Source organism: Dryas octopetala, chromosome 9, assembly GCF_963921425.1.
Source record: "Dryas octopetala chromosome 9, drDryOcto1.1, whole genome shotgun sequence".
In the NCBI taxonomy this organism is placed as follows: domain Eukaryota; kingdom Viridiplantae; phylum Streptophyta; class Magnoliopsida; order Rosales; family Rosaceae; genus Dryas; species Dryas octopetala.
The window spans coordinates 493,877-517,210 of record NC_141374.1 but is presented as its reverse complement, the minus strand read 5'-3'; the positions used below and the strand labels follow the sequence as shown (position 1 = coordinate 517,210).

At 36.6% G+C, this 23,334-nt stretch overlaps 1 protein-coding gene and 1 pseudogene across 4 annotated transcripts; both read left to right on the top strand.

The window, feature by feature from the left end:
- Positions 1–5,610: 5,610 nt before the first annotated feature.
- On the top strand, positions 5,611–6,462 carry LOC147273020 (subtilisin-like protease). Its single transcript, XM_086227925.1, has 3 exons — positions 5,611–5,874; positions 6,005–6,076; positions 6,180–6,462. The coding sequence occupies exons 1-3, from the start codon at positions 5,710–5,712 to the stop codon at positions 6,231–6,233; spliced, it is 291 nt and encodes a 96-aa protein (XP_086084051.1). The 5' UTR covers positions 5,611–5,709; the 3' UTR covers positions 6,234–6,462.
- Positions 6,463–16,992: 10,530 nt separating this feature from the next.
- On the top strand, positions 16,993–22,638 carry LOC147273019 (AT-hook motif nuclear-localized protein 27 pseudogene; annotated as a pseudogene). Of its 3 annotated transcripts, none has more exons than XR_015124217.1 (2): positions 16,993–17,207; positions 20,922–22,638. The product of XR_015124217.1 is annotated as an AT-hook motif nuclear-localized protein 27 pseudogene, transcript variant X3 (transcript). The 3 variants fall into 3 exon arrangements; XR_015124216.1 differs by lacking the exon at positions 16,993–17,207 and adding an exon at positions 20,720–20,841 and having other exon boundaries at positions 20,938–22,638; XR_015124215.1 differs by lacking the exon at positions 16,993–17,207 and adding an exon at positions 20,777–20,841.
- The last annotated feature ends 696 nt before the right edge of the window (positions 22,639–23,334 follow it).

The following is a 23,334-nucleotide window of genomic DNA, read 5'->3' as shown; positions in this document are numbered from 1 at the left end:
GGCACGTCAACATCCGCCAGGTACTACTATCCAAATATGGATTTTCCACCTCATGAGTAGTTTATCATTGTATTTTCGATTATGTTGTAAGCATATTGTATTTTCAATTGTGTTTGTAATTCCAATTATTTTAATGAATCTACTTTCGACTCCAAATGCGCCTTTTCATAACTATCACCCCCTAACATAATACAGATTATATACAGAGTGGATTTTGTCAAGATGAGGTTCAAATTCATTTAGATTTTGAAGAGATACGTCAAATTGACATGATAAGATTACGTACAAATTGGATTTTGTCAAAATAAGGTTCAGATTCATTTAGATTTTGAAGAGATATATATATGTTAAATTGACATGATAAGATTACGTACGGATTGGATTTTGTCAAGATAAGATTCAGATTCATTTAGATTTCAAAGAGATAAGCTTCTGACATGATAAAATTTTACGTCCACTTTTTTCTTTAAATATTCATGTGTTCACCTAGTTTACCAATAATTCATCTTTCAGGATGCCGTTCATAAACCCAAACTTGGTGTCTTGTCACGATACCACTGAAAAAGATGAGTTAGAAGAAGAAATTTGAAATTTGATGGTGATTGCAGCCAGAGCTGTGACCAATATTATGGTGAGCAACAACCGATCCATGGTGGTACCTCCAACACACAGCGATATGTCCCTTGGGACCGGGCAACAAGGCAACATTTGCTCATAACCAACTACTTCTAATTGCCCAGAACCTAAAACTTAAGCAAGATCTAATTGCCCACCTCTGGAGTCGCGAAGGGAGTCTCATCCAAGCAAATCGAAGCTATTGATTGTTAGTTCTAAGAATTTTTAAATTAGATTTTCCTTGCCAAAATCATTATGTTTATTTTATATTTGCCACATTCAACAAGCTTTAGGATAGAATTTACTAGGGGTGGGCGCGGTGCGGTGCGGTTCGACTCACTTTTCCCCCGGAACCGTGCACCGCGCCAGACATGAATAGACTGTGCGGTTCGGTGCATAAAACCGTGAAAAAAATAAAAAAAACCAAACCAAACCAGACCATTCAAGATGCGGTGCGGTGCAGTTCTTCACCACGGTTCTGGGCCTAATGGGCTATTATTCAGATTGACACTTTTGGGCCTCACACTTGTTTTTTTAAGCCTAAGCCCAATTATTTAATGATGCAAACCCATCCTAATTAACAAGTTTTGGCAACAAGAAAACAAATTTACAAGTTAATTCAATGAACTTAACCAAAAAGACTCACACATTAAACTTTGCTTAACCTGCTTATTACTTAAAACTTAAAAGTTAAAAACAAAATCAATTATAATGACTACAACTACAAGTTAAGAACCTGCTTAAAACAAAGTTACTAATTTACTAGTTACTAGTTTACTACAAGTTATAAACCTGCTTCAAAATCAAACAAATAAAGTGACTACAAGTCTACAACTTAGTAACTTACAAACCAACCAAACAAAATAACAAAGTTAACCAATTAAGTTAACTAACTTATAGACCAACCAAAAAATAACAAAGTAAACCAATTAAGTTAATTAACTTACAAACCAACCAAAAAATAACAAAGTTTACAAACCAATAGACCAACCAAAAGGCCAAAAATAACAAAGTTTTAACTTAGGCAGCAGGCACTAGGCAGCAGGCAGCAGCTAAAACCTCCAGCAGGCAGCAACTAGGCAGCAGCTGAAACCAAACAAATCAGACCTCAAAAGTCAAAACCTCAAGCAACTCAAAGCCTCAAAAGTCATACCTGCACCCAATATTTTATTAGGGTTTAGGGTTTAGGGTCTAAAGTGTATAAAAATGTGTACAAAAAGTGTATAAAAAGTATATAAAAATGGTATAAATATATATAAAAAATATATAAAATGGTGTATATGACAATATGTGTATAAAATATAAAAAAATATATTTTTTGCAAGTATGCGGTGCGGTTCGGTTCGGTGCGGTTAAATAAGGTGTAGAACCGGAACCAGAGAGAAGTGGTGCGGTTCGGTTTTTTTGGCGGTGTTGACTTTTTTTTGTCAAACGTGGTTTTTTGCGGTGCGGTTCGGCCGGTTTTGGCGGTCCGCGGTTAAAATGCCCACCCCTAGAATTTACAATTAGCTTGTTAGAGTTTGTTTTGGGTTGAGGAGATCAAGAATGGAAAAATCAAAACAAGTGGACTAAGGTGAAATGCATCTCATGCATCATTTTTCATGTGTAGTGAATTAATTCCTTACATGTTTTAAATAGGCTTTCCTTAATAAGAAACATGTGTTGTGCACATGAGTTTTTATTCCTTAGCTCAAAATTCACGCACACACCATGTGAATATCCCTCTGCTCAAATTTCTCACTCACGTGCACTGTTCATTATCTCCTACACACACTCACGTGCACTGTACTGTCTCTCCCAACTCACACTCACTCACATGTGGATATTTTGTTTGCTGCGCGCAAATATTTCATTCCTCTCTTATCTCAATCCACATCATCCTTCTCATCACAAACCAGCCTATGATTCCATTCTTGGACATTCCTTTTTTGCTGTCATTTTGTCCTTAGCTCAAACAAGTAGGAATCATCCATGTGTCCCGATTAGGTGAGAATAGTTTGTACAAAACAAAGGGTGTCATCTCTTTTGTGGGTAACTCTTGAATTCATTGAATTTGTCTCTGTGTTGTTTTAGAGAGAGTTATAGTGAGAAAATTGGTTTTTGATGAAAATTGATCTTTCAAAGTGATTTTTGTGTTTTCTAAAATCTGAGTTGGTTTTATGTTCATCATCATCTTGAAACATTCATATAGATTTTAGTATTGGATTCTCCATCGACTACTTCAAGTTTTGATTACTTGAAGGAGCTGATTCTTATAGAATCCTCAGTTGCATTTCATAGCATCTGTTCCGTTTCCGTTGTGCCTGTTTGTCGTCGGTGTCGTGCATTGAAGAGCTCAAGCTGTGAGCTGCCAATGACATGATAGATTGATTACTTGGCTCAAAAAGTTTGCACAAGGGTAATAAACTGCCACTTAGATTATGATTTAAGTGAATGAGTGTGTTTGTGTGCTTTCCCTTGTATTGAAACTCTTGAATAGTGGATTGTCTGGTCAGCCCAAAAAGACCTTTGATTTTTTAACCCATTTTTGGTTTTTCCAGGCACCAAAATTGTATCTCTGCCTTCTCTGTGTTGCTAATGTTTAATCTGAAATACAAACATAATGAACACACATTTCTCACATGAGCATGATAACTTAAACCCTTGAAAGGTGAATACACTTTGCAAAACAATCACACACCACTTTAGTTGTTGCTAGCACTGAGATGCCTACAATGATGGATCTTTTGAGTGCTTAGGTTGTCACTTGGCATTTGCATGTGTTTGATTTAAGTTGGATGCAAGATCTGTGAGTTTATTTCGAGAGTCAATTTGAGGTTCAGATTTATGTTTATTTGATTAGTTTCTGAGTCAACACTTAAGCAAAAAATTGAGGTCCTATAACTCAGTGTGGTTTTAATTGAGTTTATTAGGCAGCTGCGCCACCTAATACCAAATTACATTGATCATTGTTATTTCTTTTCTTATTTTTTTTCAATTATTATCTATGTGTGTTGCTTATTTTTCATTTTTTTTATTATTTTTCCTTATGCAAGTTACGTATGTGCCCAGTTTATGGTTCATGTTTATGAAATGAAATAAATTTGTGTGTTGTGTGTGAAATTTTGGTGCATTAATTAACCTTTATTAAATGGTGCATTAGATCAAGATAAAAAAAAAAAGTAATTCTCTACTCTTCAAATAATTAATATTTAAATATATGAAAAATTGGACTCTTTTTAAAGATTTTATTAAAATAATGACATTGGTATAATTTTCATAATTAAAAATAAAAATTAATGATCATTAATTAAGATTAGGCCTGAATTAATTTGGTACAACAATATTACTCTCAAATATCACTCTTAGCACTACTGTGGATACAACAAATATAGAAATCACTCTCAGCACTATTTAGGTAGGAATCATGTCACTTTTCAGATATAAATCAGAATCAAACTCAGACCTTCACTGTGGAAGGGCTTATAAGATCCTATGGCTACAATAATTTAGGAATTTGTTTTTCATTTAAATTGTGAAATATAAACCTTTTAACTTAAAAATAAATAAATAAACGAAAACATGGGAGAATATTATACCACGCCATTGCTACCAAAGCTAACGACTTGCTCAGGTTCACTCCATGAATTGGTTGCATCCACAAAGTTACCCCACTGAATCTGCTAAAAAAATGATATCAAATCAATGAATGTGAATAACCTAGAAACTTAATTGTACCATTTTGTTATAGAACATCTGGTTGTGAAAATTTCATGCTACATATATGAAAACGCAAATATATTTTTTTATTCTTTTTTATTTTTTTTATTTATTCATTCATTTTTTTCAACAAAACTAGGGAGCTTCAAGAATTGGGATTGGGAATTTTGAAGAGGTGTCGTTGGGCTATTGGATACCAATTTGAACCCAAGGAATTCAACATGGTTGCAAAAAGCAGATCTTTTGATTGTTGTAAGTCAGACATAGAAGAGAGAGAGAGAGAGAGAAAGAGAGAGAGAGATAATATGCTTTCAGAATCAATCCGAATTACCATGTCAAGACAAATTTGAGCAACCAATTCATGGAGTGAACTTGAGCAAGTTGTTAGCTCTGGCAGCAATGGCATGATATTTTTTATTTTGTCCTTGGCAGCCAAGGGTTCTATGTAGGAGACGAATTCATCGGGAAAAAAAGTCTACGTTTTCATTTATTTATGGGATTAATGTCATTTTGCTCCCCAGACTATTACACATGTATCAGTTTGCTCCCCAGACTTCTAATTTGGAAAATTAAGGACCCTGACTTTTTCAATTTTGCCAATTAAGGTTATTCCGTCAATTTATACATTTTTCATCTAAAATGTCGAGATGATCAAGCAAAATTTAGCAAGAAATAAAAGAGGAAAAATGATGCATGAAGAAAAAATGATAAGATCTAATTGGAAGGGACCATTTTGCCCTCAAAGATTTGGATAAAAAATGTGTAAATTGACAAAAGAACCTCAATTGGCAAAATTGAAAAAGTCAGAGTCTTTAATTTTCCAAATTAGAAGTATGAGGAGCAAACTGATACAAGTGTAATAGTCTGGGGAGCAAAATGATATTAATCCCTTTATTTATTTATTTATTTTTTAAGTTAAAGGTTTACATTTCACAATATAAATGAAAAACAAATTCCTAAATTATTGTAGACCATAGGATCTTACAATAGACAAATGGAACTTTAAAATAAAAAACTTAGTTAGATTAGGAGATTAGCTAGCTTAGGAGAAGATCCGGATATGTAACAAAATATGGGTTGTCGATTTTGAACCTGAACATTGCCCATCATATGTCTACCTCTCTCTCTCCTCTTTGCTTTTCACGTGGGTTGGGCCCACATCAAATTTCGGCCCAAGAGGCCTAATAGTCAATCAAAACTCTTGGACTGCAAGGGAGGCCCAATAGGCCTAAATTCCTTTCTTTACTTGAGCGGGCCCTTCTGATTCCACCGTCTCGGTGCAACAGTTTTTGGGAGTTGCAGATCGGACATTGACAAGGAGGAACACTTTGGCAATCAAAAATCCTAAATCCCTTATCGGCGAAAGACGCTACAAAACCCTAAGTTCCCACTGGAATGACGAGCAGTTGGAGAAGAACATTGGGAAATGCGAGGTCGTTCGTAGGGAATTCGATGGGAGGGCTAAGAGGAGGAAGCAACATGGCCTCGTGGGTTGTGGCTGGGACTCTAGCCTACTTCCTCTGGGTCAAGCCCTCACAGGACCTCAAGCGAGAACAACAGGTTCGTCTTCTACTTACATACATACATACATACATACATACATACTTGTTATGTTTTATTTTCTGGATTAAATTGGACAATTAAACCAAGGGTCTAAAGCTAACAGCTAACTCTAATTTTGGGTTTGCAGGAAAGGGCTGCTTTAGCTTCTTCGGATCCACATGGGTATGTAGAGAAACGGAAACCCGTTCCTGATCCTCAGGTATTGTGAAACGCATCCACATCTGAGTTTGTGATAGTCTTAAATGAAATTAATTGAATTTCTCAACTACTTGTTGGGTAATGAGAATTGAATTGTGTTTCAGGAGACTGGTTTGATATATGGAAACAAGAATAAAAATCGAAAACCGGAGGAGTAACTTGTAAGTTGTAAGTTACAATAGTGTTTCTGTTGTCTTAAGTCGCTGAATTATCAGTCAGGTCTTGTAATTGTAATGTTTGTGGAAATTATGTTAGCCTGAAATACCTTTGTATATTTTGAAATAAACTGTGTACAAGTCCAGTTTTGAACACCTATTTATTTACAGTTCTACTGGCAATGTAAACTGACCAAAAAAGATAAAGTGGGGGCTCATTTCATTTGTCTGATTGAAAACATGTTAGCTGTTTTGACATCAATGTCTGGATAATAAAATTTAGAAACACATTCATCGATTTACGATCTATTTTCATAAGGACTAAGATGTTGAATTGATTGTGCTTTCATGGTGCACATTTTCTTTTTCGTTCCATGGACTAATAGGTAGTTCGGGTGGAGTTATTGCTTTTTTTTTTTTTTCCCACTCACTGTTTCATCATTTCTCTTGTTGGTGTTTCATTTCAATTGCGTTTTGCACACCCAACACAAATCTAATTTAAATCTTCATTGATGAACATCACATTTTGAGTATGAAAAACTTTTTAATGATGCGAATGCAAGCAATATCTTACCCTTTTTTGAGTATGTCATTGATTATTGGCAATACCTTCTCATGGCTAGGTTGATATTGTCAAGGTTTAGAGCATTCCTTACCCTTGGAATGCTAGCTAGTCTATCGAATCAGGACTAGGTTATTTCCTCTCAACATTTGCATATAGGTTTTGCTTTTTGTGAGGCTCTTCTTGTCCTAATCCTGTCCTTGAATATGTTTCTTCTTCTATTTCCTCTGGAACAAACCTATTTGGTTATAAAAGTAGTACTTTAGTAAGCAAAAGGCAGTAAAAAAAGTTCAGATGATTCAACCTTGACTCACAGTCACATTGATGCAAGGTTGTATCAAGTACCTACCCTTCTACAGAGGCCTTGTTTCTTTGAGTGGTTGCAAGTTGTAACTTTTGTAACCTTCATGGTGTGCTGGGAGGATGTGGTTCCTTTGATTTTTAAGATTGTGCAGTCCTATTGGAAGAATGTGATATCAATGAAGGTCTACAGGGCAAGAAAGTTCTATGGAAAAGTGGCAGTTCGATTGGGTCAGTATAGCACAATATAGAAAATGTGACTCCAAACCTCTCAATGCAAAGGAACTAAAACAGTCAGATGCATCATCTAAGCTAGCACCTCGCATGTGCCTAGAATTTGTGGGGCAAGATACGACATATTAAAATGTTATTCATCCCAACTTGTTTTTTTCTATTATTTTTTGTTTCCATTCTCTTGCATGAAATGAGACCTGTAATATTTTGGAACCTAGTTGGGAAGAGTTGGAAAAAGAGTTTGGGAAGAATAGTATTTTTCTAAGAAAAGATAATGTCATTTCTCTTGCCACTTTGTTTGCTTTAGTCAAATTTATATAGATTTTAGTTCTCTTTTCAATACATTTTTTTTTTTCTTTCTTGCTCTTTTCATTATGAAAGTTTGAAACAAGTGGTTGATGGAATCTTTTGCCTCCTAGAATCCTATTCTCCTATCTTTAATTCCTTTTTTATGAAAGAGCAAATACAATCTCAATCTCACATAGTGGAGATTGTATGTAAGTTCAGAGATGAGGATGATGATGTGGGAAATTTGCTTGCCACTTTATCCCAAACTCTTGAAGAGAAATGGTTAGATACAAAGTACAAACTTATGTCTGTCTGATGGTGAAATGCTTAGTATAAGTCAATGACGAAGACAGTCATACACCAGCTAAAGCTGATGTTGGTCATATCATAAACTAAACTTGATGTCATCTTCTTATTTTATGCCCCCCATCTGAAAGCCATATAAATATGGAACGACTGATTTCATCTTGAGTCTGAGGTACGCCCTTTCTTTTTTGATTCTGGGTGGCTGGGTAGGTGAGGGTTGGTTTCGGTATATGCACCACTAAAGGACTTAAGATGAGGTGAAATACATGAAGGGCCCATGGAGTGGCTATTTTATGTCTGGGACAAATCGATCTACTGATCAAATTCATGCATGAATTTAGGAGGAATAGTAGAATGCATCCTTGTTTATGTAAGATGGGGCATAGTCCTAAAGCTCCTGCACTTTTGCCCTTTCGGTTATATGACAAAAACTTTGGTGAATTGTCATTTCAAATTATTGTATTGATGCGATGGATCACTCAAAGGAATTCAATACTTCATACTTGAAGAAAACAAATATTTTCGCAATACATGGTTTTTTAAAAATAAAAAAGATATGTGTTATCTTTTGAATTGCCGATCATATTGCATTAGCATGTGACGATCAGCATGATAAAATAGTACGAATGCATCATGGTTTATGAAAGTAGCTAGTATTTTATTTGGGGGTGGGTTTGAAAACCAAAAAGCGACCGAACCAAACCAAAAAAGTCGGTCTTTGACCAAAAATCGAACCGAATCGACCATCCTTTTGGTTCGGATCAGTTCGAATTGAACCGATGGCTGCATGAAAACTATGAAATGACATCATTTTGGTTATTTGCTTTCCCCATCAATCCATTCTCCTCCTATCTTGTTTCACTCTCAGACTCTCACACCCTCTCATTCTCTCTCAGCCCGACACTCTCCCTCTCTCATTGTCTCTCGCAGGCACTGCGAACCACCTGCCTATGACCTTTGACCCCCTTAGTCCCTCTATTCATTCTCTCTCTCTCTCTAATTCTCTCACACTCATTCTCTATCTCCCACTCTCATTCTCCATTTCTCTTTCACTCATTCTCCCTCACCTCCGACCTCACGGCCTCACTCATTCAAACCCACTCCCCCAAATCGAAATCAGTGAAACCCACCCCTCACGAAGTTAGTCTTCCTTCTCTTTTTTATGTTTCATCTCCTTCAATTCCCCCGATTTCCATTTTGGGGGGTTCAAAGGAACTCAACAAACCCTAATTTCGTTTTCAGGGGTTCTTGAATTCTTCTCATCAATCTCGAGTTTCAATCCACTGCCAAGGAAAACTTTCAAAATCAAGTATGATTTTGAAACCCTAATCGAAATTCTGTTCAATTTTTTCAAGTTCGATTTTTCTTTTTGGATTTGTTGAATTTTTTTCTCAGTATTATAAATTTTATGTTTGATTATGTTCCAATTTATTAAATTTGAACTAGAATTGTGGGTAATGTTGTACATGTTGAATCATAGAAATTGGTTGTTTCTACCTGAACATATAAATTATGATGATCAAGAATTTTCTTGCTGAATTGAGGCCATTTACTTTCTCAATACCTGAACCAACTTGTGACTTTGGCAATTGTTAAAGATGAGAATTAGGGAATTGATAGTGAATCTATATTTATTGAATCATAGAAATTGGTTGTTTCAGTGGTTAATTCCCTAAAGGGAATATCTTGCTAGATTTTAGTATACAAAAAGTTTTATAGTTTGTTGGATTGCAACCTTATATGTCACTGAGTCACTCTTTGTTGTGCTATTTCCAGCTTGAAGATTTTGGTCAATAAGTTAAAACAGGAAAAAAAAAAAATGCCAGGCCAAACCGATTGAACATATAGGATTAGGTTTGGTTCGGTTTGATTGTGAATACTTTTACCGGTAGAACTAAACCGAATCAATTCCTTGTAATCGGTTCGGTCCGCGATTCATCCCTAAAACTGAGCAGAATCGAACTGAACCAAACCTAGTCCTAATATTATTTATATGCAACTATGTGGGATGTGAATTATTCAGTGATCCCTATAACCAGACAATTTCAATATCGACATAATGAAGTTGCTCGCATTATGCAAAAAATGTACACACAAAGATTTCGTTTGATGCATATGATTTGATTGAATAGGTTAAGCAGCTTACTTCATATGTACTCGAAGAATAAACTTCTAATTTGAAGGATCAAATGAGAAGAAGATTGATTAGTCATAAGGGAAAACTTATATCTTCTAATCCCCACAAAAATAGTGTGATTAGTGGGAATAAATTTTTCCTTATGGTTAATCTATCTTTTCCCCATCTTCTTCATTGAATATACATTAATTTAACAATTTAACTTATCTAATCCAATATCTTGCATCAAACAAGAACAAAGTGTTATAAATCTATATGTTTCTTTCATAAATATACAAGTTTGTTTCCACACAAATTCATTTACTATAGAAGTTGGGACAACAAATACAAGGACGAAGGATCCTATGAGATGGTGATGACGTCCACAAATGTGGAGTGCATCGCGGTGAGAGGACACACGTGATTGTGGGGCTGGATCCAAATTATTGGTTCGACTGTCCCAGCCACCCACTTATCCACGTGGATTTGGGTCACGTGAATAGTTCCATGTCAGCTTTGTGTTACATGTATGGTCGTTGAATTCTTGGTCACCATTATCACCACTCACGTGCGTCTGAGAAGGAGCTCTCTCTAGTCTCTCCTCGTCGACTCAAGACTAGAACATCAAGCCACGGGAGCATCTGGTTTCTTAACATAAATACTTCTACATTCCACAACATTCTCAGCCTCATCTATAAAATGATTTTAATTTCTTCTGTAAACACTAACCAAACAAGGATACTCTCCCCCTCAGCTCTGTTGAAAATTAACGCACATTACTGGAAAATATTACAAAATTTTAGAAATTTTCTCAAATCTCATACAAATTAAAGGTAGAATATTTCACATAGTTCTACATAATTCTAAAAATCTAAATGATAACTTGATAAGAAGAAAGAGTATTCTGGATAAATCTATTAGTAACTATCTTAACTAGAGAAGTTTACGAGTTTGTGAAATTATCTAGAATATATGATAAATTTATGGCTAGAAAAAGCCAAGTCCTTTGGGTATGTCGGTTAGCAACATCTATAAGATGAGAAGGCCTATTGTAATACAAGTTAGAGGCAATACTAAAAGCCATAGTCCTAAGTCCTATTGTCTTAGACATCTACTAAAGCCTTGTATTTCTCCTCTACTTCTAAATAAAATTATAATAAAAGCTTACACAAGCCATTAGCTACGAGTGTCCTAAATACCCTCTAAATATCTAACAAGCTCAAATAAAAAAATTAAATCTCACTCTTGTTTCCATTATTATAAGGGACATCAACATGGGCTTCGATCTAACCTTGTACCCAGAAAAGGAGGAAAAAAAACAACTCAGTAATTGAGAACTGAATCGATCATTGTTCTATGGTTATGGTTACCGACCATTGACACTCATCTCGCTTGTAACCTGCAATCCTCGTTTTGCATTGGAGAATAACTCTTCGAAAGTAAATTGTAAACACTTGGTGTTGAAACTAAGAAGGAACACCAGAAATTTGAACATGCATAGGAGTAGAGGAGTGTAGCAACATACAGTAGTCATAATTTAGTGTTTATTTGGTTGGGACCAAAAGTAATTAAAGTGGAAGGGCATGGAAACTGAAGCGAGGGGATGTTGTCCCCTCCAGCATATTTAGATCGAAAAATATTGGAAAGAATACAAGTCGAGCCTACGTGGGCAGGCAGTACGCCTTCACCGTCTGCAGTACTGGACTAATTTAATTACTTTAATATATTATTAATTATAATTTTATAAACAAATTAAGACACGTGGATAATTAAGTGATCGATATGTGGTGCGGCGCATTGTCCCCCTTAATGGCCCTTCATTATTATTTCCCAACTTTTTTTTGGACCGTCTAATCAACCACAATTAAGCTACCAAGGCTTTCCACAATAGTGTGGTGAGTGTGATACTCATACAGGAGTATCAAAGTGGCGTGAATAGTAATTTTGTTATATGCTGAGTCATATTGTTATACTTAATTAAATTAAATATAAATATAATTAAAATTAAATAATTGTTAAGTTATAATTTATATTTTATTTTAACGAGATATTTAATATAAGGTCAATATTAGATATATTTGAATATTTTATTTTATTACCCAATTATAATTTCTCTATTTTCTCTCCACTAAATTATCTTTCAAGTTGTTTGATATTTTTTTATATTTAAAATGTATAAAAATGGTAAACACAACACAATACCCTTAATAATATAATATTTTATTTCAATTCATAATACTATACGATATAAAGTACACGCATATTGATGAAACACACATAAAGTAGACGACAAACATAATTGAAAATACAATGAAGCATTAGTCAAATTGTGAAAAGTTGGTGTTGGCCGGGATAGTATCTTCCTGAGCTTGATGTGCCCTGATTTGCCTTGTTAGCAGTACTTGCATTCCATCTTGCCATAACTTCACGCTGTCGTACCTCCCAAAACGCTCGTTGTTCTCTGAACATGCATGGTGGTGAGGTCCATTTTTCATGATCCAAGTCTTTTTGCCTTTGTTTGTATTCGTTATTCTTAGCAATTTGAGCCGCTTGAGGATTATTGTGTTTGGCCTTCTTTGATTTGTTTCTGCCAGGTGGCCTCGGATGACTATTACTAAGTGGTTGAAAGGCTGGAGCATTCTCATCTATGCTCAATTGAACCGCTTCAGCATCATTGTCATTGGCATCAGTGGGGGTGTCGTCGGCCTCGATTGGGTGTCGGTTGCATTGCCCGAAGGTGCATATTGTCACTTCACAAAGTGTTGTATCTTGGCCTAACAATAGTGCCAACCTTAATGATGGTTGTTCGGGTGGGTTGCTTGGTATCGTGCGTTGGCAATAAGATAGCCAAACAATTGAGGGGAGAGACCTTTGGTAAAAGTATCAGCAATTTGATTAAGAGTATAAATATAGCCAATGTTCTTTACAAGCAACCTTTTCACGCACATAGCGATAATCAATCTCCATCTCCACATGGCGAGTCCTTGCTCGGAGAGAGCACTAATGTTATCACACTATATATAACTGAGAACAAGTGAGAGAAAGACGTAAATCACGAAACAAGTGTCGAAACCAGGATATGATTTAAGCCACACAACTAAGGGCTTGGCTTTGTATATTTTATAGAGTATACTTAATTACAACATGTTTACAATCAAATAGATAGGAAAAACTAGATTAGTTATCCTACAGTTGGAGTATCTATCTATAGTCTATACAAAATAAATAAAAATGCTGATAATACATAGAGAAATAAGATAATTAATACTAGGGCTCCTTAGGTTGAGAAGAGGAATGACTCTTCTCACTTGAACTCTTATCATGTACATCCCAACTGTATCCTGTCAATGTAGAATTTTAACAACTTTAATCCCTAATTTGATGTTCTAGCTTGAAAATTTGGTATGGAGTTTTTAATAATGCGGAAGCTGAAGCTCTTTTCCTTTGTTTTTTTTCCTAATAAATTCTGTATCTTTTTTTTTTTTTAATCAAAATCAGTTTCGTCTCCACTATCTGTATTTTCTACAACACTCAGTTCCCATTCGTCAACCCTTTGTTTCTTCCCTTTTAATAATTTTTTTTTTTGGTTGAGCATTAGTAACAACTCCTGTTTATTTATTTATATGAGCTTTGTCAAAAATCTTTTCCAGTTGTATATTCTTCTTCTTCTTAGTGGAATTTTTATAATAGTAGAAACAATACCGAACTAGGAAAATAAACCTATTACATAATCAACTAGGAAAATAACTCTATTTCATAATCAACTAGGAATCTAATTCCTTAATCAACTCATAATAACAAAATTAAATCCTGAATTCTAATCAAACTATATTCTCTATTGTTCAGCTTGAACAAGTGTCAAATTAAAGATCTTGCGGTTGACATTCATCCGAACCAAGCAGCCACTATTAACTTTTTTCCACACCAAACAGCCACGGTCAACTTTTATCTAGACCTAGCAGCAGCGGTCAAATTCTATCAGATCTAACAGTAGCGGTCGAATTTTAACGTACAGTAGCCGTCAACTTCTATATTCAGACCTAACAACAACGGTTGACATGTCCAGATCAGCAGCATTGGTCGATTTTTGTCTAGACTAAATAACCTTTTTCTTTTGTTCTTTTTCCTCTCTCTCTCTTTTTACTGTCCTTTTATTTTTTTTCTTTTATTTCTTTTTTTGTTTCGCATTTTTTTTTAACAAGAGTAAGAAATAGAACATAATCAAAATCAAGAAATTGAAGTAGCTAAGCTTACAAGAGAGAAAGCAAACGCCCAATCCAAATTTGCCTCTTTTTTTTTTTTTGTCCATTTTTTCTCTTTATATATATATATTAGTATTATTTATTTTTTTCTACCCAAACCTTAATGCAGTAGTTGAGAGTTGAGACCACCAAAAAGTAATTAACGATATATATCAACTCACCAACTTGCTGCTTCCTCCATCAAGATTACAATCAACATTCAATAACAACAAGGATGGTGGCATCGATAATTTGAACTTTCCAACATTTTTTTTTGGAAAGGACGCATCGTCGTGTTTGTCTATTTCTTTCTTAATTTCTTTACTGTCTGGTTTAACCTTGGCCTTGTTTGGAAGGGCAACTGGGCAAGCAGTACTTCGAACAAGCTTATGTATATGTGTGCAAATACTGTGAGAATGTGAAATGTTTTTTCACATTAAAAAAATTATAATAATGTATAGTGATTTATAAAAAGGTGAGATTTTCCATTTATATATTGTTAATAAATTTGAATTGGAATCTCCAGTTTTATATATGTATTTTTTCTAATTCGAAAAAACTAAATTCAAGTTTAAGAAATATTTCAATTAAGTAAAAAAAATATTATTAGATCAATAATTAATTGTGTAATTCTCTGTGTGTTTAATTACCCGAGTTGGGGCAATCGAATCCTAACCAAACTTATTCTTAACCCTTTACCACCAACCCTAAGACACAGTTTTTCTAATCTTTGTACATGTGTCTACCATCATACACGTCAGTAGTCACCACTGAAGGTGGGTCCTATATATTAATTTATTAGACTATTTAGTTTAGCGTGTGTGGCTGGGGACTGACTAACTATAAGAGGACTGGTACTCCTAAAGTTGGTATGCATTGGTACTGCATTTTCAACTGCATGCCCAATTTTGAGTCACCTCCGCTGAACCTTACACCATCATTTGGATTACAAATTCGCATATCGGCCGAGCCTCGCAATCGCATCAATCGCATCGGATAAGGCTGACCAAGTTTCGATGTCCTGACAGCTTCCAAGTGGCCTGGTCTGGCGCTGTCACGCAGACCTGTTGACCTCACGTGACCCTTGTTCGCTTCCGAGCATGCGCACGTGTTCTTAATTGGCCGCCTCTCATCGATCCTTCATCGATCTGCATCAGTCTTCACTGTACGTATGTGCACTGCGACCCCATGTCCCACGGAAAGGAAAGGAAGATGGACCCACCTCCAAGTCCAAGTTCCAATAAGAGGGCAATGGCCCAAAGCCAAAGCTATACCTTGCCTTCCCTTCAATTTAATTTCCTCCTTTCGACTTTGGAGTTCAAGTCCCTCCACTCCTTGTCCTTCCATTTCTCCAAGGGTCGATTAATAGGGCCCTACAATCGATCCTTTTTCAAATATTTTTGATTGAGACGTGTATAAGGCGACATCCGTTCATATATATATATATGCTGATATGTATAGTGCAGTTAACACTAAATCTTTGTACCATACTCGACTGCTCCATGTATTCACGCAAGACTTTTATTTTGGGTGATCGAGATGGTTCATGCCTGCCTTGTGGCCAAAATAGGATAAACTGGACAAAAATAAATAAACCAATAGTATAATTAACTATTGTTAGAATAATTGTTAGAATAATTAGTGAAGAAGACTTATTAATTTGTTCTGTTCTTGTTCTTGTGGAAATGGCATCATCAGGTAGAATTCTATTAATGTTATTGGCTCTTACTTAATTGTTTGTCTGTCAACAAGAATGATTCATTTCATGTTGGTTTTACTGATTATGGAGTTTAAGCTTACATTAATATGCATGGTGGATGATGCCAGATATTACTGTAAATGTAAGATTAGTTAATATAAACTCATTCTAATTTGAATTATATGTATATATATTTATACCCAATGCATGTGTGGGAATCAAGTGAATCTTACCAGCTTAATTAATTAGCAGAAACCTTAATTAGAGCAAGTGATGCAGTACAATCGACCAAGCTTTACAAGCGTGAACCTAAAAGAACAAGAACCCTGAAATTCACTAAGAAATTGAGAGAAAACCCCAATAGTTAAATTGATAAATTCTGAATAATAATTGTTTATTAATTGTAAAATTGCTTAAATACGCTTAAGAAACCCTAAGATGCAAACAACCTTATAATTAAGGTCCACGGGTAATTATAATTCCAAATAAAATATAAACGCAAATAAATAAAATGTCTGAAAGTTTAAAACGCAGATTTGAGGCCCTAAACGATCTCGGAAGGTCGAAAAAGACATATGGGCAAAGCGATGAGTTTGACTCGTATCACGATTCCCTTCGAATCGATATGCAATATTGCCACTTTCAGAACCATACCCTCCAACTAGTAGAAATCATTTCTCCATACCCTCCAACTAGTAGAAATCATTTCTCAGATTTTTTGAATTTACAACGATCAAACTATTGCATAAATTTCTCTGTCAACCATTCTGCATTAAGTAATTAAAAAAAGCATATAACTAGCTAACTAGCTATGAGGTAATTATTTATTATTATATTTTTTTTTTTATGGCTAGGGAAACATCAATTCATTAAATAAGCCCAAAGACAAAGAACAAGTTTACAAAGAAAACACAGCAACTACTAAATAACCAAAGCAACAAAGTAGCAGAAAACAAAAAGGACAATACAATACCAACACACTAACAAATCTGCAGTGATCAACCAGAAACTCAAAAGCTAATCTAAAAAAAGCCCATCAGTACCAACACACCCAAAGGGCACAGAGACCCAGTCCAAAGGGCACATCCTCCAATTAGCAAGCCTAGAGATCACATCTGCGGCTCTGTTGGTTTCTCGACCCACCCACTTTTAAGTCACAGATGAAAAATCAGCAGAATGGTTCAAAATTTCATTCAACAAAGGGTACAGCTGCCATGGAACCTGCTTTGAGGTAATATTTTCTCTGCAAATGGTACAAATCGCTATCAAAGTCTTTTCTAGATTAATAAGGCATATTTCTTCTTTTCAACAAATTTTTAATTGTTATCTAGCTTTAAGTTGCTGGAACAGTAATGATGACAAAAGCCTCGTCGGACAATCAATATTCAATAAGCTACGCGATTGCTTTTTTGTGGTAACCAACTGGTCCAACTCAGAAAGTCCGCAATACCCACTCGACAACTTATCTATCCAGAGATCATAAATGTCAAATTAGTTGTTGCCCATCTTATTAAAGAGACTTGGGTAAAGGCTGTAAAGCTAACACAACATATATATATGCCTTTCTCCATTACGTAATTAGAGTTAATTTGCATATCTTTATAATTACCTATTTAATTTAATCCTCTCTACTTCATGAGGCATCACGCATCTCTAGTTTTTTTTTTTTTTTTTCTTTGGAAGAGGGGATATACAAAAGAAAGCTTATATATATATAGAAACCTCAAGGCCAACCAAAATCCCGCTTATCAAATACATAACATCCTATCTGTTACCAAGAAAGAGAAAATAGTGTTGTGCAAAATTGGATGGATTAGACTGATCCAACACTTTTGTGGACTCTGGTACAAATCATACATGTCCATATTTTCTCAAATTTAGTCACTTAGGTTTTTAATAAAAATGAGATTTTTTAAAAAATTAAAGCCTCAAGATTTTGGCCAAAAAAAAGCCTCAAGATTAGTGTGTGGTTTAATTAATTCTTTATATACTAATTGATAACTTCTCAAAAAGGCAATGCGGAAAAAAAACATGACTCTAATCTAAATCACATTTTCCAGCATATAGCCTTCCAAGTTCAAACATTACTCACCTTGTCCTTGCCCAAATATGCATCCGCTACTAGATTAGCCTCAGACAAATAACATGACCATTATGTCAATTTAGCAGAGGAAGGATAGATGATGAATATTTTGCAAAAGGAAGATTCTAGAATTATGTCTTAAAGTCAATTATTTATTTATTTAGAACATAATAAATCTAATTAATTATTTAATTAATATAAGAAAATTATTATTATTCATTGTTTCGTATTTAATATAGAAATTCAAATTGAGGAAAATTATTACTCTTATGTTACCTAGTACCACTAGCATGTGTTTCACCTATTTAAGGGGAGAACCGCTCTCAGGCTACACATGTTGGGACACTAAGGTGATTAGGTGAGCATATGAGTGCTTACTAGAGAAATATATAACATGACCATTATGTCAATTAAGCAGAGGAAGGAGAGATGATGAATATTTTGCAAAAGGAAGATTCTAGAATTATGTCTTAAAGTCAATTATTTATTTATAAGCAAATTATCTATAAGTACCTCAATTATACACTGATTTTCAATTTAGTACCCCAACTTTAAAAATTTGACAAAAAGTACCTTAACTTTCATTTTGTGTCAAAATAGTACCTCCGTTAGTTTTTCTGTCAAATAAACCGTTATATGCTGACGTGACAGGGGTATTTTCGTCTTTTTATCCACATTTAAAATATAATAATATTTTTAAAAACTTTTGAATAAAAAAAAATTCTTAAAAAAATTAAAACTTTTCAAAATTTTAAATTTTTTTTGGGGGGCAGGGAGGGTGAGGGGGCTGGGTTGAGGTTGGGGTGTGTCGGGGAGGGGCTGGATTGGGGGGAGGGTGGGGAAGAAGAAAGAGGGTGGGGGGGCTGGGGCTGGTGCTGGGTGTGGGGTGCGACGGGGCTATTGGGGGGGAGCAAGGGCACCCACGTCGTTGCCGCACGCGGGTGTGGGTCTTGCCGCTGCGGCGCCTTTCTCTGCAAATGGTGCGACGGGATTGGGGGTGGGGGGGGGAGAGGGTGGGTCGGGCAGGAGAGGTGGTAGGATGGGTGGGGGCGGGGAGGGGAGGGGATGGGTGGGGGAAGGCTGGATGGGGGCTGGGTGGTGGAGGGAAGGGGAAGGGATGGCTGGGTGGGGGTGGGGGCGAGGATGGGTGGGGAAGGGATGGATGGGTGGGGTGCGGGACTGGGGGTGGGGGCGGGGATGGGTGGGGAAGGGATGGGTGGGGGCGGGAATGGATGGGTGAGGGAGGGTTGGTGCTGGGTTTGGGGTGCGGGACTGGGGGTGGGGGGTAGAGGGCTGGGTGGTGGCGAGAAGGGGAGGGGATGGCTGGGTGGGGGCTGGGTGGAGGCGGGAAAATGGAAGGGATGGGTGGGGGCTGGGTGGTGGTGGCAGGAAGGGGAGGGGATGGCTGGGGGCGAGAAGGGGAGGGAAAAAAATTAAAAATAAAAAGTTTTAATTTTTTTAATGTTTATTTTAAAAGTTTTAATTTTTTTAAGAATTTTTTTTATTCAAAAGTTTTTAAAAATATTATTATCTTTTAAATGTGGGTAAAAAGACGAAAATACCCCTGTCACGTCAGCATATAACGGTTTATTTGACAGAAAAACTAACGGAGGTACTATTTTGACACAAAATGAAAGTTAAGATACTTTTTGTCAAATTTTTAAAGTTGGGGTACTAAATTAAAAATCAGTGTATAATTGAGGTACTTACAGATAATTTGCTCTTTATTTATTTAGAACATAATAAATCTAATTAATTATTTAATTATATATAAGAAAATTATTATTATTGATTGTTTCGTATTTAATATAGAAATTCAAATTGAGGAAAATTATTACTGTTATGTTACCTAGTACCACTAGCATGTGTTTCACCTATTTAAGGGGAGAATAGCCGCTCTCAGGCTACACATGTTGGGACACTAAGGTGATTAGGTGAGCATATGAGTGCTTACTAGAGAATAAGTATACTAAACACGAGCAAAGATGATATAGCAGTCGTATAGAGTTTTATAAGCTTGTTAAATGAGAGCTCTATCTATGTTCACAATTATCTTGTGCATCTATTGATAGGTGTTGATCGACAATTCAGCGTACATAACTATGGTCTTATAATGAGCATAACGCCTATGTTCTGAAACGTATAAGTGACTCATGCATTGAGATAAGTGAGTGTATAACAAGAGATTTGTCACATTTGGTAAAAAATGAGTGTGACCCTCTAAGATAAGAAGTCTAGCTTTGACCAAAATAGATGATTAATTAAATCACATGAATTATGCTAGTTGGGTCAATCACATAAGATAGATGACAATATACATCCATCTTCTACACTTATTATCAATTAATTGTAAATTGGATTCTCCAATTGATAGGAAATTGAAAAAAACGTAGTCAACATAATTAATTAACATAGTGTTTAACTCTGCCCAATAAGTAAATATGACATAATCGTTATTGTGCAAGATGAATGCATTCGGGAATGTAGACGCGCGCACCATGGGGCCGGTGAGCGCGTAGCATGATATACTAAATAGGTTCCTTTTTTGTGTTGGTAATTGCTTGGAATTCTGCTTTTACCGCACACTTTTCCAGCATTTCCTCCTCAAAACTCTCGCATCTTTCTCTCTTCTCAAACTCATTCATACAGTAGTCGCAGAAGAATTTCATATTTTTCTTCTTCACAGTCCACAGCTCAACAGTGGCATCTAATTATCTGGGAATTTTCCATGTCAAATTAATGAGCTAGCTTTCTTGCTAATTTCTCCGTTTCGATCATTAATGTAATTTGTTGTTAATTACGTTTACACTCAAGTATATATTGTTGGAAATCCCCCCTTTATGTTTCTTTTTTTTCTTGAAGATCTGATAATTTGCAGGCAGACCGTAGCAACGCGTACGAGGTAGTCCTTGGCTTTGGATTTTGACAGCTTGTTTTGGGTCTGATTGGAAAGGGCGGTCGGAGCAGAAGCTGCAGTACTTGCTAGTACTTGGAATTTTCGGGGGTATGTAGAAACTGTGCACTCAAGCTAAGCAGTACTAGTCTCAGCCTCAGACGACTGCTTAGAAAGTTGAGAAGATTTGTAATCAGATCCATCGATCTATCGGTGCAGCAGATCGAGAGAAAGGAATTGAAGCTGGCAAATAAGTGGTGGGAGAAATTAGATGTGGCGATGGCGGGGTACAATAATGAGGCAGCTGCTGGCACCCCAAGTGGTTCTCGTTACGTCCACCAGCTCTTGACGCCCGAATTCCACATCCACAGACCACCTCTAATTAATTCACCATCTCTTTCTGTACATGTACATGACCACCACCACCAAACCACACAACCCTCTTCTGATTCTAAAGACTCCCCTCCCCTCCAACACCAACACCAACACCACAATAAGATCGAATCTGACACCGCCGCCACCAGTTCCGGTGGTGGTGGTGGTGGTGGCAGTGGTTCCTCCACCCGCCGCCAGCGTGGCCGTCCTGCAGGCTCCAAGAACAAACCCAAGCCCCCGATCATCGTGACACGTGACAGCCCCAACGCTCTCCGCTCCCACGTGCTGGAAGTCTCAGCCGGAGCCGACATCGTTGACAGCGTCTCAAACTACGCCAGAAGAAGGGGGAGAGGAGTGTGCGTGCTGAGTGGCAGTGGCACCGTGGCCAATGTCACGCTGCGTCAGCCTGCGTCGCCCGCGGGGAGTGTGGTCACTCTCCACGGGCGGTTCGAGATACTTTCGCTGTCGGGGACGGTGCTTCCGCCTCCGGCACCGCCGGGTGCGGGAGGACTGTCGATATTCTTGGCGGGCGGGCAGGGGCAGATCGTAGGAGGAAGCGTGGTGGGCCCGCTGATGGCTTCGGGGCCAGTGGTTTTGATGGCTGCGTCGTTTGCAAATGCGGTGTTTGAAAGGCTACCATTAGTAGCGGATGGTCATGAGGATCAAGAAGAGGCTACTGGGGGTGGTGGTGGTGGCGGTGGCGGTGGCGGAGGCTTGCAAGTCCAACAGCCGACGGCGTCGCAGTCGTCGGGGGTGACTGGTGGAGGACAGCAGCTTGGGGATCATCAGGGAACTGGCACCAGTAGTGGTGTTGGGGTTTTCAATCTGGGAGGGAATATGGGGGCAGGGAACTATCCCTTTCCGGGTCCTGATTTGTTCGGGTGGGGCACCGCTGGAACTACTACTCCACGCCCTCCATTTTAGACTACTAGTCGATCTTCTAGTAGTGGTGCTCATTTTGATCCTCCATTCGATCATCAACCATCCAATTAAAAGAATTAAGCAAGCTTGGAACCGAATTAAATCAATGCTTTCCTTCATTTAAGTTGCACATTATTCATCAGGGCTGAATGGTGTACGGATCGATCAGTCAAGAAATAAGCTACAAAACAAGGATGCAGATCTTCGATCACTTGGCATTTGGCATTTGGCATTTGGCAAGGTCAGTAACTAATGAATCAATTCCAAATCAATGGGTTACTACTGTTTCCCATCTACTTTCTCAATTGATCTCAGCTAGTTTTATACATAAATGCTTGTTACTTGTATTTTGGCGATGCACATTAATTAATTTCTAGGGTTTCATTTTCAAGTTTCTATATCTTCTGCACCAGTACAAGTACTTCATCGTCATATATATGTTATATATGTTGTTGTTTTTGATTCAATATAAAGAATGTGTTTCGTCGTCTTCATTATTTCTAATGAACATTGATATATATGATATATGCATATATATATATAGATATACAGACACCAATTTATTAATCCTTTGATTGGATCTTTTCCTTACTTAAATACTAACTTAAATATATATATATATTTGATGGTCTTTGATCTGGTTTTCTCTTTAATTATTTATCGATATTTCTTAATGTCTCTCTTTCTTTTATATATATTCACAATCACAAACATCCATTAATTCATATAATAATATATATATTATTATATATATATGCATATGTACTTTTCTTTTGGTGCGTTGAAGTGTGATATCCTATGTTTTCTTTTAGTTAAATTAACAATTAAAATGCCCATATATGTATAAATTTCTTTAGTTCCTTGTTTTTTACAAGATGGCCTGAACCCAAACTTGAGTGGCCGGCGTTTGTTTTTGTTGCATTGCATGTGGGTATATGTGCATGTTCTCCATCTTTTTTTGATTCCTTGACTACATTTTTTACTTACCCAACAGAGCAAAAGTAATTAAGCACCTTGGAAAGCCTGTTTCACTCTTACAGAACAAATAAAAAATAAATAAATAAAAGGAACCCTAGAAGTCTAGAA

Coding starts and splice junctions, on each gene's coding strand:
- LOC147273020 (XM_086227925.1), top strand. CDS start 5,710: ATGACGAGCAGTTGGAGAAGAACATTGGGAAATGCGAGGTCGTTCGTA. Junction 5,875..6,004: donor ACCTCAAGCGAGAACAACAG/GTTCGTCTTCTA, acceptor TTGGGTTTGCAG/GAAAGGGCTGCTTTAGCTTC. Junction 6,077..6,179: donor AACCCGTTCCTGATCCTCAG/GTATTGTGAAAC, acceptor ATTGTGTTTCAG/GAGACTGGTTTGATATATGG.